The 14,259-nt window shown below is 39.4% G+C and overlaps 1 protein-coding gene across 3 annotated transcripts in view; it reads left to right on the forward strand.

Moving 5' to 3' along the window:
• Positions 1 to 12,274, forward strand: part of LOC110369677 (serine/threonine-protein kinase NLK) — a 95,368-nt gene extending 83,094 nt beyond the window's left edge. The window contains exons 6-11 of one of the 3 annotated variants that reach the window (XM_064036068.1): positions 2,512 to 2,638; positions 3,961 to 4,131; positions 4,576 to 4,795; positions 5,135 to 5,228; positions 5,997 to 6,110; positions 7,188 to 7,329. In XM_064036068.1, the coding sequence (XP_063892138.1) occupies positions 2,512 to 2,638; positions 3,961 to 4,131; positions 4,576 to 4,795; positions 5,135 to 5,228; positions 5,997 to 6,093 (709 nt within the window). In that variant the 3' untranslated portion in view covers positions 6,094 to 6,110; positions 7,188 to 7,329. Of the gene's footprint in view, positions 1 to 2,511; positions 2,639 to 3,960; positions 4,132 to 4,575; positions 4,796 to 5,134; positions 5,279 to 5,996; positions 6,111 to 7,187 lie in introns of all 3 variants that reach the window. The other 2 variants (XM_021325176.3, XM_064036070.1) reach the window with 2 other exon arrangements.
• Positions 12,275 to 14,259: the final 1,985 nt, after the last annotated feature.

Consider the following 14,259-nt stretch of genomic DNA (forward strand, 5'->3'; position numbering starts at 1 on the left):
ATATTAACTTGGTAAATAATGTTTATAATCGTTCCATTTCACAATATCGGTCTGTTTACATTGCTCGGAAATTCAATTCAAAGTTGTTATGTAAACAAAACACGAAGTTCATTTTCTTTCTATACCTAGGAATACGAACCGATTTATTAAATTCATGATCTTTTATTTTTCTAATAGAAATATAAGCAAAAATTGTATTTGTGAAGTGTCCAATTGAAAGATCATTAACAATAGTATGGAATAGAACAGTTTTTTTTTTTATCTAAAGTGTGTTTGCCTAAACTTACAAATCTCAGGAAGTAGCCCGATTTGAAAAAAATCTTTCAGTGATACCCCGATTTTCGAGGAATACTGGGGGCTTTCCATCCAGGTGTGCGAAGTTGTTCCCATGAGACTCCAGTGAAACCGTTAGCGGAAACTAGTTTGTACGATGGGCTTTACTTTTGAGAATATTTAATTTTGTAAAAGCCAAATAGAAAAATTACTGGTTGACAGTTAGGCATAAACTGACGCACGCTCTGCCTAACCCTTTCCAACTTAGTCACACGATTATAAAGGTTTCACACACTGTTAACAATATTTAAAGTTTTCACCAAAACACAATCTGACGTAAGTGCGCCCTCCATTAGAGGAATTTCAAATGGCTAAGTGTGAACAGTCATTAGTCCGTACGTTTGGTGGCCGTGGGGAGATGTCGAATGGGGAATTCAGGGTTACCTTTATGTTTATTTCAGACATTTTTGTATTTCAAGTTCATGTGGCTGTCATTAGTGGTTTTATTCTTAGAGCTTAGGCTTAGCAGAAGGGTTTGAGAAAACTGATACTTTGTAAGGATCTGGGCATAAAAGGTCGTATATGTATCTAGGAAGTGCTACGTCTCAAAATTCAAGTGATCTTAGGAATAAAATTTATATCATCATTTTCTGAATACTATTTGACGATCCTAACGTACTAAATTTTTGAAACTTTCTCGACATTGATCAAATTATCCGTAATAAATAAATTACCAACGATGCAAATTAAGTTAACGACCTTATTTCATAACACTGAAGATTGATCATCATCCCATCATAACACTACACACCTTTATTATCTAGCCAGAGATTTACCGATTTACACTTTCTCCCATTTGTTTTTTGTACCGTGAATATTCTTCAACCAATCTTCTTTGTATAAACAACTATAGACATTCATGTTTATTAAAAACACAGCAACGATCGCCTTCTTGGAAAGAAGGATTTTACTTACTAGAAACATTTCTCTGGTTATTTGTGTATTTAATCAAGCAAAACAAATATTCTTGAACCGATTAAATAGTGTTGATGTTAGTAGGAAGTTTAGATTGATTTTGTATTTGAATTGTTTTGGAATTAGATTGATTGGAGAACCAAATATTTCTAACACGAATAGCGTGACATGATTAGCAACAATAGTAAAACCACATAGAACCTGGGAATATAAAATGGTGTACTACATTCACTGCTATATTTTCTACTCGTTCCCTTTGCTTCGACAAAAGCTGACATTTGATCGACGTTACTCTCGCATAGCTCCGTCGAACACTCACACCTTTCTCATGATGTGTTCGCAACGTGCGGCGAACCGTTCTAGGTGCTGAATGAATAAAAAGTGAATGAATGAGTGACCTGTGCCCCGCTGACCGCAGTTTTGAAAGTAGGACGGCTTGCCGCGTTGTGTCGAAAACATCAGCGGCTCGCGGTTTCGCCAACGTTTCGCCAAAATAGTTCACATGCATATTAGGTCGACGACAGTTTCCGAAGTCACGGTCGCTGTCCAAACTTCCTACGTTTATGCAACCACCAAGTTTTTGACCAACCTATTTCGCTATTGTACGCTTACGTGATCGTTTCAGTATTCTGTCCCGTTTTTAATTCGAGCTTATCAAATGTATGCGGTATCCCACCGCATGCAAATGAATACTAACAAAACGTTCCGAAATATATGTAAATGTTTACGTATACATTAACATACATGCGTAATATTTTATACACGCATTGTTTGTCACGTTTTCAGGGGACGGCTTAAATTTTAAATTGGAAAATATTGTTTAGCTTTATTGAAAACGCATCAAGTGGTATAAACTGAATGGCTTTGTTTACCCGCGTCGGAGATACAATCCGTTTATTATTCAGGCTGCCTTTGCTTGGCAAATGAACGTTTCTTGTAAAATAGTCGGTTTTATCGCCCTACTCTCGTAACTAAGTTACGGAGGACACACGTCCATCGACGCTCCGGGATTTCTTTACAACGTTAACTTTAACTTGAAGTGAGATTGCCAATATGAAGTTTTGTAACTATAAATTAGCTTCGTTATAATCTTATAGGATCAGATAAGTAAAATATAAGAAACTATGAAAAAACAGGTTTTCAAAGTCGGCTATGATTGGGTATCGTCGTATATCTTTGCCCTGGACAGCAAAGTATAAGAATGTTATTTATACGCAAATGATGACAAAAACCATCCTAATATAAACAATACTTAATTTCCAGAGCACCAGAAATCCTGATGGGCGCGAATCACTACACGGCAGCAGTGGACGTCTGGTCAGTGGGCTGCATATTCGGTGAACTGCTGGGCAGAAGGATCCTCTTCCAGGCGCAGAGTCCGGTACAACAGGTATGTAACAAGATCATACATGTATAACTGGACTTATAATGAAGAGCAAACTTAGGAGCAAAAGACGCGTTAGAAGGCAAAAGAAGTCAATATCTACGGAATGTCCCAGAGTGTACGAGTATTGCCAGCGTTGAAGAACTATTTCGCTTGGCATTAGATATAAAAAAATCACTTAGCTGACGGCTTACCTCCAGCGGTGGAGAGCCATGTTTTAGAAAACCTCGTTTAAATCGTTTGGTTTGTTTAAGATATACGAGGTTATCGACATGCTTTTAAATTTTTAGGCAGCGAGCGGTTTTTGAGTCGCTGATCAATATTTGCGAAGGTTGTAAAAGGTTGGATGCGTCATACCAAGGATCTTAAAGTTAGGAAAAACCTATGAGCAAACCTATCCAATAAGGGCAGGTTATAAAGTTTTTTTATTTGAATATCCAGATGGCTTATATGCGACTTGCGGCAAAGTTTATTACGAGTAACGAGGCAGGTGCTATTAAAATGAATAATGTGTCAATGATTATGTCAACTAATTGGCATTTATATTTTTTTATTCGCATTTAAATATCACACATTCACATCAATGGGTTGGTCGAAGCCAGTCTATGCTTCTTACCACCGCAAACATCAATGGATTGACTGGTAACATGTTTAGCGGTAGAAACGCAAATTAATGAATGACAAAACGAATCAATTAACATTCACCCAAAAGGAAATGCCAAAATAAACAGCAAATCACGTGATATTTTTTTAACAGTTTCCTCGCCCGACTTGCCCCTCAGCGTCTACTGCGAACTTTTCAAGGAAAATAATAAAAACAAAGTACTGCCGTAATTAAATTCTTTCTCACGAGACTCTTTATGATCGCAGCACGTGATATTTTGACTACTTCGAGGGTTAAAAGGAAAAGTCACGTGAAGCTTTACATCTACTTTCGTTCTTTTAAGAGAAACCAACACGTTTGGTGTAATAAAACAAGGAATTCTGTAATTTTGGTTCTCAAATGCAATGTTTTTTTAATTGCGCTCTTCTGTCACTTGTACATAAATCTGCGTTTCGGCGCGATGCGAACTCGCAACGCAGAGAAACTGCAACGCAAATTGTTGCGATGCAGTTTCGCAAAGCAGGTTTCTCTCTTCCATGATTCTGGTCACCATTTCTTCGAAGATTAACATGTACAATATATTTTATACCTAATACCAACTAGTTGCAAAATTTTTAGAACTGAACGCAGATTTTTATGTTGCGACGTAGCATCGCAGTTTTTCTGTACTCTGTCTCATTAAGATGCCAAGACATTTAATAACTGATTACATTATGCATTCCAGCTGGAGTTGATAACAGAACTGCTGGGTACGCCGTCGCTGGAAGACATGCGGCACGCGTGCGCGGGGGCCCGGGCACACATGCTGCGTCGAGCACCGCGCCCGCCGGCACTCGCCGCGCTCTATACGCTGTCCGTGCAAGCCACGCATGAGGCCGTGCATCTACTCGCACAGGTAATTGCAGCAATATTAATATTAGGAAATATCAATGCCGTCCAGGTTCCCAAAAGAGATCTACCAGCCAGCATATGTGCAATTGCAGAGATGGTTGCACTGTCCATTAGTGTGAATTTCGACAACATTCGCGACTGGAGAAATGAGGGATGAGATGGCTCGACGCGTAATTGGGACACGAAGTATAGCTCGTTCACGGTCATATATCCATGGTCAGACTATGGTAGGTTTTTTTTCTTGTGGTTCCAAATCATGAAATGATGTGTGAGTCAGACTTACTGACTAAAACCCACCATGTTCCTTCTTCAGCCCTTTACCTATGTACCAGAGCCTTGATAACAATACCGCAGTCTCGACAGGCTTCGGCGTTAAGGACACCACTGGATTTACTGACTCCCTTGAGCTACGCCAAATTTTCTATAATCTGCAATTTACCCATTCCAGATGCTAGTGTTCGACCCAGCAAAGCGCATCTCTGTAGTGGACGCTTTGGCACACCCATACCTGGAGGAGGGGCGGCTGCGCTACCACTCGTGCATGTGCAAGTGCTGCTACTCGGCGCCGGCGGCGGCGCGGCACTACTCGCCCGACCTGGAGCCCGCCGCGCCGCACGCCTTCCACGACGCCTGGGAGAGGAAGCTCACCTCCGTGCATCAGGTTAAAGGTACTGGGAACATGAGAATATAGGGGTAGTTTGGGTGTTGTCATTGATATGAGTGTAGATGGGGATGAAATAAAGTGTATATCATAGCGTTTACAGTCAAGGTGTAAGAGTCGGTATTGCCGAAATGTCTACATGTTTAATGCCACTAAGGATCTATTGTACAGTGGTAGAAAAGTCATCTACAAACAGAAGACTCATCACGTTCCTTCTTAAGCCCTTTATGTACCAGAGCTGCGGTAACTCTTTCGAACAATCCCATACCCTACATTTTATTTCCCTTTTGGGTTTGCTGCTATATACAATCCGTATGCTAACGGATACCACATAAAAATGTTACAGAGGAGATACACAAGTTCATAGCGGAACAACTGCAGACGTCACGCGTGCCGCTGTGCATCAACCCCCAGTCGGCGGCGTTCAAGAGCTTCGCAAGGTAAGGGGCCGCCACATCAACCGCAACCAACCGCAACCAACCGACACTAGGTGATTTCTTTGCGATACGTAACCTAACACGCCTTAGCGACCACCCGCACCCATATGGGCCACGACGTTTCTCTAAAACACGTGCAGACAACACTGAGATTCATTCGAGAATTTCCGCGTTTCGCTCCGAAGGTACGCGACATCTTGCGCGGTAACAAAATCCCTCTTTCTGGCTGACGAATGAATTTGCGCGTTTTTCAAAAGTAGATTAAATTAAAGCTAGTATTACGGATGATAAAATTGGTAAAGTTCCAGTGTTGTCTCCACGGCTGGCGATGTTTACGATAATAAATCAGAGAAAGCAAACAGTCATCACAACTGAGTGTGGCACGGTGCGAGTCTGTTAGTGTGTGCACGTCTGTCGCCGCTGTGCCGCGCGAGTAGCAGTCTCACTCGCTGGTCGCAGGACGCCTATGTCGCCCCACCCGTCCTCCCCACTCCCGCCCTCTAGTCTTGCTACGTAACTTGTGCCTCGTTGTAAAGTAACTCACACGGGTCGATTTTGCTAGAACCCGACTTGTGCATGGGTTGATCTTTATTTTTCTTTTGAATAAGTTTTGTTCCCTGCGCTTCCTGCGCTCTCATACATACACACATACGCCGCCGTTTTCGAGCAAAATCAACCCTCTTGAAATGGTGGTGTGTCCCGCTTCACTAGCACCGCTGTTCACTCCCGTACGGTAGTTTTAATTCTGCTTTTTTGTGTGTTTTGCGACAGCTCTAGGGCGGGTTCGAAAGCAAAAGTATGTTCCCCTTTCAAGACGGCGGCAAAATATCTACTGCTATCGCCCGTGATATTTCTGTGCGCCGCGTAGCGACTCGCGCCCAGCCCGTAAGCGTCCGCACGAACACTCGCACGCGCACGTGCACGCGCGGCACTCGCACGGCAGCACTCGCACTCGCACGAGTCGAGCCGCTGCCGGCCGTCGTCTCCTTTCAAAAGGGTTGATCGTTAGCTAGTGCTCGCTCCGTCCTATCGGTTCGGTTGCAGTGCATGCCTTTGGTAGCTTCGCACTTGAGTTCGGTCAACGTTTGTGTTTTATGTTGAGTTTTTTTTTGTTTGCTGACAACTAACTCATAACTTTTCAAAACAAAATGTTACAAACAATACTTTGGAACTGCCGTAATTTTTATGAAGTTCTCCAATCCAAAACCTTCACTTATTTTTTTTTTAGTTTTCATTTCTGCCAACCAGTGAACCGAACTCAAGTATGTCGCCCAATTTCTTCTAAATTGACAAAAAACAAGTTTCGATTTTGAAGAAATTTCAGTATCGAGGTTGAGTTTGATTTTGTACGATTTAGTTGGGTCTGACAGCCTTAGAAGAAAATAATATTGAACTTTGAATATGGACTTTATTCCTTGGGCTTAAGGTTGATATTTAAGGAGTGGGATTATTTTCTATTAGGGTTGTTTCGTAGTGCATGCGTAGAATGAGAGGTGCACTGTGCCAAGCACATGGTTGTGGTGATATTCCATTAATATATATTTTTATTCAGTAGTTACTGTAGAGTTTGATTTGTGATGCAGTTTTGCTATCAGATTTCTCTTTTATTATCATAGATTTTGTTCGAAAATGATCAATGCATGTTGGTTTGTATGTTGGATTCATGACTTACAACAATTTGCGAAGCCCCAAAGTTTAATAAAAATCTAGATTCTAAAAATATTAAACAAGTATCTGTAGCCCTAAACCCATTGCCAGTTAACTTTGTTTCCACTTTAAATGACAATTAGAAAATCAATCTTTTTAAACTTCTTATACCCACTTTCTCTATCAAACCTTCAGTTCAATCCTTAGATCTCTTAAATAAATATCCAAGTATCCCCCAATGAGTCCAACACACAAGTCCGTGGCGTGGGTGTGGGCCGTGATCACCTCGCTAACCGCCGGGACCCGCGCTTGCAGCTCCACAGTGGCGCATCCCTCCGAGCTGCCGCCCTCGCCGCACCACTGGGAATGACGCCCCGCCCTGCACAGGACACAGCGCCCTATCCCTGTGGAGTAAGGCTCATTGTCCCGCGGCACCGGACCACTGCAGCAGCTACCTACTGCATATTCGACGCTATTCACTGTGGACTAAGGCACATTGTCCAATGACGCTGCAGATGCGACCGCACGCGATATCCGACGCACTTCCCGTGGAGTAAGGCATATACTGCATTGAAGGAAGGCCAGCATATCGCTGCTGTATGACGGCCGTTCCCAATATTCTATCTATCTGTGGTTTCGCTTACTAGAGATAGGAATTTCACTTTACTTGTGTCGGGCTAATGTCAGAATTCTATCTAGAGATTTGTAGAAGACCTATCTCGAGTATGCATACCATGGATAGATAGAGTATTGGGAACAGCTGTAGATTAGTTGACGGTTGTCGAAGGTCGATTTTGGAACGGTGTGCTTTGAACTCGTACGTTTCTTGTCACCTTTATGTTCATATACTTAAGGTTGAATGTTGTAACTTTATGAAATTTTATTGTAAAGAACAAAATTTTGAGTGATTTTTGGTTTCTGATATACTCATCGCCCTAATCTGCTTTAAATATAATTGTAATAATTGTAATTAGTAGATGTTATTCAGTAGTTATATTTAAATATAAATAAAAGGTGATGATTATTACTTAAAATTAAACGTGAATATTTCAAAAACCAAAAATTGACCATTATACACACATCATCTGCCATTTATCCTTATTTATATTAAAATGTTATTTTGTATCCATGAGGATAAATTGGCAGCTTATTATAAACCATATTTTTGTCTGTATTAATTTTAGATTTAAATGATTTATACGGGAAAAATAACATAAGAGTTCATCTAAACACAGAGTTTAGATATGTAAACTGGAATTTCTATTGTAAACATTGAAAAAATAAACCTCGTTGATATTCAGTCAAAATCGACCTTTATCACCGAGAGCATAGAGTTGTAAGTCCAGTTGAAGTCTACACGTCACATAAGTCGGGTCTCTTGTAAAACCGCCTTGTTTTGCTTTTATTTGACTTTACTATGAATGTATTAAATTTGGATTGTATAAATACCGCATCATACCTCATCGCTGTAACTAGAAGGCATTAATATTACGCGCATTGTTGTATTATGTATACGTTGTGGAGAAATCTTACAATTTATGGGTAGATAGGCTTATAAAAAGTCTTATTAAATTTAAAATAAATATAAGCAAAATTGGCTAATAAAAAAGCTACAGAAATGCTTTCATAATAAAAAAAAAGAAAGTAAAATATAAAATTTGCAATCAAGTCCAGCTACCCTATTCCAAAATGCATTTCAAGTGTCTCCACAAAGCGCATTTGTCGTAAGCAAAGCAAAACAGCGGATTCGCGACTACACTACCAAAAATTATTCATTTCTGATATTTACTTGTAACGTAGCGTGTAGCTAATGTGTGTAGAATAATATAGATGGCTGGTTTATTGTGAATATTATCGATAAGGAAAAGCAAAGGATTGGAAAGGATACAAAATGTTGATGGCCACAAAATTTTATACAACGAATTGTGACGCCTTCGCGGCTGAGAAACTGCCACAAAGTAATAACGACGTATGTAGTCTTGATTGAGAATGACGATACGCCATTGTTACTTGTGACGGTAGAGTAGGTAGGGGATCTTATCGAGATTGAAGGGAAAGATATTTGTCGGAAAGGAGTGGTATAAGATGGGAGGCGGCCAGGTCACCGACCCGCCGCCTCGGCTCGATATATACAGCAAAGAGAAGCTTCACGTAGAATTAGGTTATGTTTCATTTATCTCCGCGATTCCATGTAATTGTAAGTGTGACGTAGTGTCAATGTGTGCCTGATTGTGTTTCGTACGGACGTTGCAAGCAATAATTGTTGCAATATTATATACTGCGTATTGACATTTTAATTTTATGACTACGGATTTATTGATTTATATGTGTTCTCTTTTAATCTCCTTTGTGGGATGGCTACAGACGACAGTTTTACACTTACCTAATGCAGAGTTCAGTTGAGTGCCAACAAGAATCTCGAACAAGCTGTCGTGTGTAGACGTCCTAGCGTGTATTATAATTACTAAGCTTAATCCTAAACACCATTGTATGTAACATCGACTGAACATTTTTACGTAGTTAGGTTAGAATAGTACTAGATATATTAAACTACTAATTTACTCGATGCAATGAATATAAATAGTAAATAAATTAATGTATGAGTAATATTCACATACTATCATTGCAGTAGTGAGATATTTTATAGCGAAGTGTTTGTAAATGTAATAAATACATGTGTATTTCACGCATTTAATAGTTATATTAGAGGTTTGATTATTGTACTGGGATGTGTTAGTGTGCGTGAGTCTTACGTCATTTTGTCTAATTATTGGCAATGATAATCTTATATGTACACTACGTGGTGGGCTTGCAAGCATTCATTTTCTGAAAATATGGTCGGTATATATCTAATTCACAGTGTTGCAGTAACACACGCAATGTCTGTTTGCATGTCCATCACGTAAACTCCAAAATTGATGTTTCAATTTTAGTTTTAAAGTAGTATCACTACTGTATCACGCTGCTAACATATAATCTAGCATAGGGAGACTTTGTGTGAATGTCGCCAGACGTCGTAGCCTTAAAACTAGTTCAAAACTATATAAAAGATTAAAACATAAAAAAACGTTGTAAATAAATGCATAGTAATAATGTTAGTCTAGTACGGTACGGGATGTAAACCGATGTAGCAAGCCCATGAATTGTAGGTCCTTGTTCGAACCGCTGCTTGACTCGTAAGATTAAAAGCCTTTGTTCTATAGACGGTAGACAGATATTAGTGACATATTTACAGTTTTTGCGTTGGTTGTTAGTGAGAATTGTACATAGTTCAGGGGTCTGGCAGCGGATTGAATGAGACTTTGATGGTACAAAGGAGGCGAGCTCGATGTTGTTGGGTTTTAGCTGCCGTCTACTCTGATGGTCTTTCCGATATTTGGGTGGTTGTTACAAAGTATTTTACTTAATGACTCATTATAAGGAAATTAACAGCTGTGTAAACCAACTTCATGGGAACGTCCATAGACAAAACAATTTTGATTCAACAACCTACATGGTTCACTAAACTTTGTCACTCATAACTTCTTGTAACCTCACTCTGAACCAGTAGGTGACAGCTAAAACCATACAAGCGAGTCCCGACAGACCCACCTTGCCTTAACTCAATAACTGTCACTGTGATCCGTTACGCGTAGATATTGAAACCCCGCACCCCTCACACTCTGTGTACTGTACATAATAAACGAGTGCTCGTTAAGTAAATATCGTCATTGGTTTATTAGAAATTTGCTTAATTATATAAAAATGCTGTATACTACGTGTCCTCCGATGTGAAAAGACGTTTGATTGTATGTAAATAGGGATATAATAAGTAGAAGAATATTGTTAGGTTGGGGTGTTCAGTTGTGAGCGGAAGAAATAATTGTAAAAAAAATAAACTGACAATGAGTCGTACTTTGATTTTGATGACAAATAATGTCATTTTAAAGGAATAATTTGAAAAAAACTGATACACTTAACGCAGTTGAAAAATTGGTTAAATACATCAGTTGCGCTCATCTTGATCAATCAGGTTGATCGACTTTTTAATTTGCAAAAATGATTGGCAATTACCACGTGTAATCAAAATTAACATACAATTATACCTACCTCATAAATAAAAAAAAAACTAGAGGTAAAGAATTCAAACAATGACAGTGAATTTCGTTCGCGCGGCTGTCACCCCGGCGGAGGATATGGGCGGCTCAGTATTGCGGCGCCCTAACGAACACGCTTCTTACTTTATGTAATTGTACGTATTGCGTTTCCAGACTTTCAGAGATCTCGTATTATTTTAAGTTTTAAGTACACGACTGTTCATTTTACACACAAGTGATCTTTAGTTGGTAGGACGTCACGTTTGTATTGTACTAGTTCCCTGCGGCCAGTCAGCCAGGCTTTCTGTTCATGTTAACTGATCGCACACTCGAGCGTCCCCCCGCGGATGTTCACTTTCTTTATGTTTTGTGTAAATATTAGCGGTAATGCGGTAAGACTCTTAGGTTTGTGTTAACAATTAGATCGCCTCTGTTCTTAGTTTGTGTTCAGTAATCCCACATTAATTTTGTATAATAATTTCCACAATTATATAAAAAAGTAAAAAAAAAAATACAAAATATGAGAAAATGAATTTGTATTCTTCGTTTTAATGATTTTATTATTATGACATTTTGATTTAATTACTATTATTACCAGTCGTAATGTAAATAGATACTTTGTGCACTGATAGTCGTGTTTAAGTTAACTTTAGATATTAATATCAAATGGCTGTATCGATTCTGTTTATGTAAAGCCCAAGACACAACGTTCACTATAAGACTTAGTAGAGATGTTTCCTTTGCGGTATTGTCCTTCATCATTTTGTAATGTATAGAATGGTTTAGTTAACAATACATGTCACGACGGATATTTAAGTGTTTGTGATTTATTTTTCACGTGTACACAGCAACCCAGAAACTGTCAATGTAAATATAAATGATACGTGTTTCTGTCGTGTACGGAGTTAGTTGCATTTTACCATTGTTGCGAACTGCCAAAACTATTGTAATAATTTTGTAGCGTTTTACGTATTACACCACATGGGCAACACGATGTAATTCAATGAAACATTAGAAATGGAGCGATGGAAATTTTGAAAGGATTCTTATTTTAATGATTTTTTCTGTGAGTTTTATAGTTAGCCCTGTTTGCTCAAATTGCTAAACATACGCGTATACTCATCTTAATATAAAAAGTCATAATTTCTGTCGATGTTTCTAAGTTTATCCTAATTTTAGCTTAGTTTGATTTGTACTTGAATTGTAGGCATTAAAGTTAGATGTATCTGCCTGTGTGGTGTATATCGTACGCGTAGCTCGCGAGCCGGGTAGCGACCGAGGCCGGCCAAGCGACACTGTGTAACAATAAACTACTGCATAATTATACACCAGACTTTTATTTTACACCTTTTTACTATACTTACCTTCATCGCGGTCAAACCTTAAATAAACACGATTCAATTCATAAACATTGGCATAATGTATATTCTAGCGAAAGACAATAACATCTGTCTGTACTAATACAATAAAGGGGGTTTTTCGCTTGTTTGTTTGGAAAATATAGAGCAATGAATCATTTTTTTTTATTTCATTTAACAGAATAATGTTTGTTTTTGCTCAAGTGATCTTTTGCCCTCGCGTGGTTATGGCAGTCTTGCTAGTGTCGGTGTTAGTGTGTGAGTTCGAAGTTTGGTGGGTTACAAGAGGTAGGGTATGTCGTGTTGTGCTCATGCATATTTATTTTGTTGGTTCCTTGCACAAAACCATTGCAGTGACTTCACGCGTGCAGCTCGCGAGCCGCGCATGAACGGCACATTCGCCAGATGTGGACGCACTCTAATGGATGTTATTATAAACCTTCACCTTCAATCATGATGTCCTCCTAGCCGATTATCGGCTACGGTGGCTGTTCTCATGTAAGGAGATTAGCCAACTGCTCAGGACATATTACAGTGCACAAGCATTTGCGCAGACACAGGTGCACTCACAATTCCTTCACTCTCAAAGCCCGATGGGACGGCAATCCGGCACGACCGGAGAGAGATCAGGCGCAGGCCCGTCATTTACGTGCTCTCCGATGCACGGGTGTATCAATCACTCCGGGCTGCATCGTGAGTTTCTAAAACCCACAAAGCGATTTCGGCTCAGCTCTGGAATCGAACCCGAGACCTCGTGCTCAGTAGCCGCACTTGAGACAGCTAGAACAACGAAGCAGTTAACATCTTCAATCACTCTATTAAAAATAAACCGCACAAAAATCCGTTGCGTGGTTTTAGATTTAAGCATGCATAAGGGATATAGGGACAGAGAAAGCGACTTTATTTTATAGGTACTATTTAGTGATGAAGTGATAGTGATTCATCCGAATACATTATCTGGAGTAATAATGCCATTGTGACAAGATTTCGTCCTAATGGATTCTTAATCTCTGAAGGGACTAAGGCCGATATGTGTGGTAAGTAAAGGTGCTCGGAAACATTCTCAAAACAATAAGATTACTTCTTTACGTTGATGATGATAATGTGTATAAAAGCTAGTACCTACCTAATGATGACATCACTGCTTATGCTAGTTGGTAGTTCTATGTACACACAAGTCAATAACTGAGATCTCAGGGGCCCGATTCTCCTAATTTTACTTAAGCAACATACAATTCACATTCGACTGAGATCCAATCACGACTCAATTACGATTGAAGCGTATGGTGATTCAATTATGAATCATATTGTCTGTAAATGATTTACGATTGCAATATGATTGTAGAACAAATCACCAAAATAGCAGACCAATCGCAAACCTATCGAATGTCGTTGGAATACGATTGGTCTTATATTAGTGGCAGAATGCCCGATATGGTTAAAACTGATACCTATTGCGATCATTTTGCTATCCAATTTTGACATGATTAACTTAGGAGAATCGGGGCCATATCCCAGTGCTGCCGTCCGCATACAGACAATTTATTATCTGAGTTATGAAACCTATACCGTCATTTGAAATCCTTGGCAGTCGTTACGCAAAAGCTAGTACCTAAAAGTAAGTACTGGGTTGGGGAGGTCAGATAGGCAGTCGTTCCTTGTAAAACACTGATACTCGGCTGCACCCGATTAGACTGAAAGCCGACCCCAACATAGTTGAGGAAAGGCTAGGCAGATGATGATAATGAAATCTATGCCTTATGATAGAGTAAGTTCAGACATTCTGTTTACTTACTCGAAAAGTACCACAGATATCGATAAAAACTCGAGGATATTCTCAAAAATGTTTATTTTATAAATATTGTTTTAGTTTGATTAGTATGTAACGCTGACATGTACCTAAACGATGTGGTCGTCTGTAATTGGGAGCGCACTCTTGACCTATACTGTATA

Source organism: Helicoverpa armigera, chromosome 9 (assembly GCF_030705265.1).
Source record: "Helicoverpa armigera isolate CAAS_96S chromosome 9, ASM3070526v1, whole genome shotgun sequence".
Classification (NCBI taxonomy): domain Eukaryota; kingdom Metazoa; phylum Arthropoda; class Insecta; order Lepidoptera; family Noctuidae; genus Helicoverpa; species Helicoverpa armigera.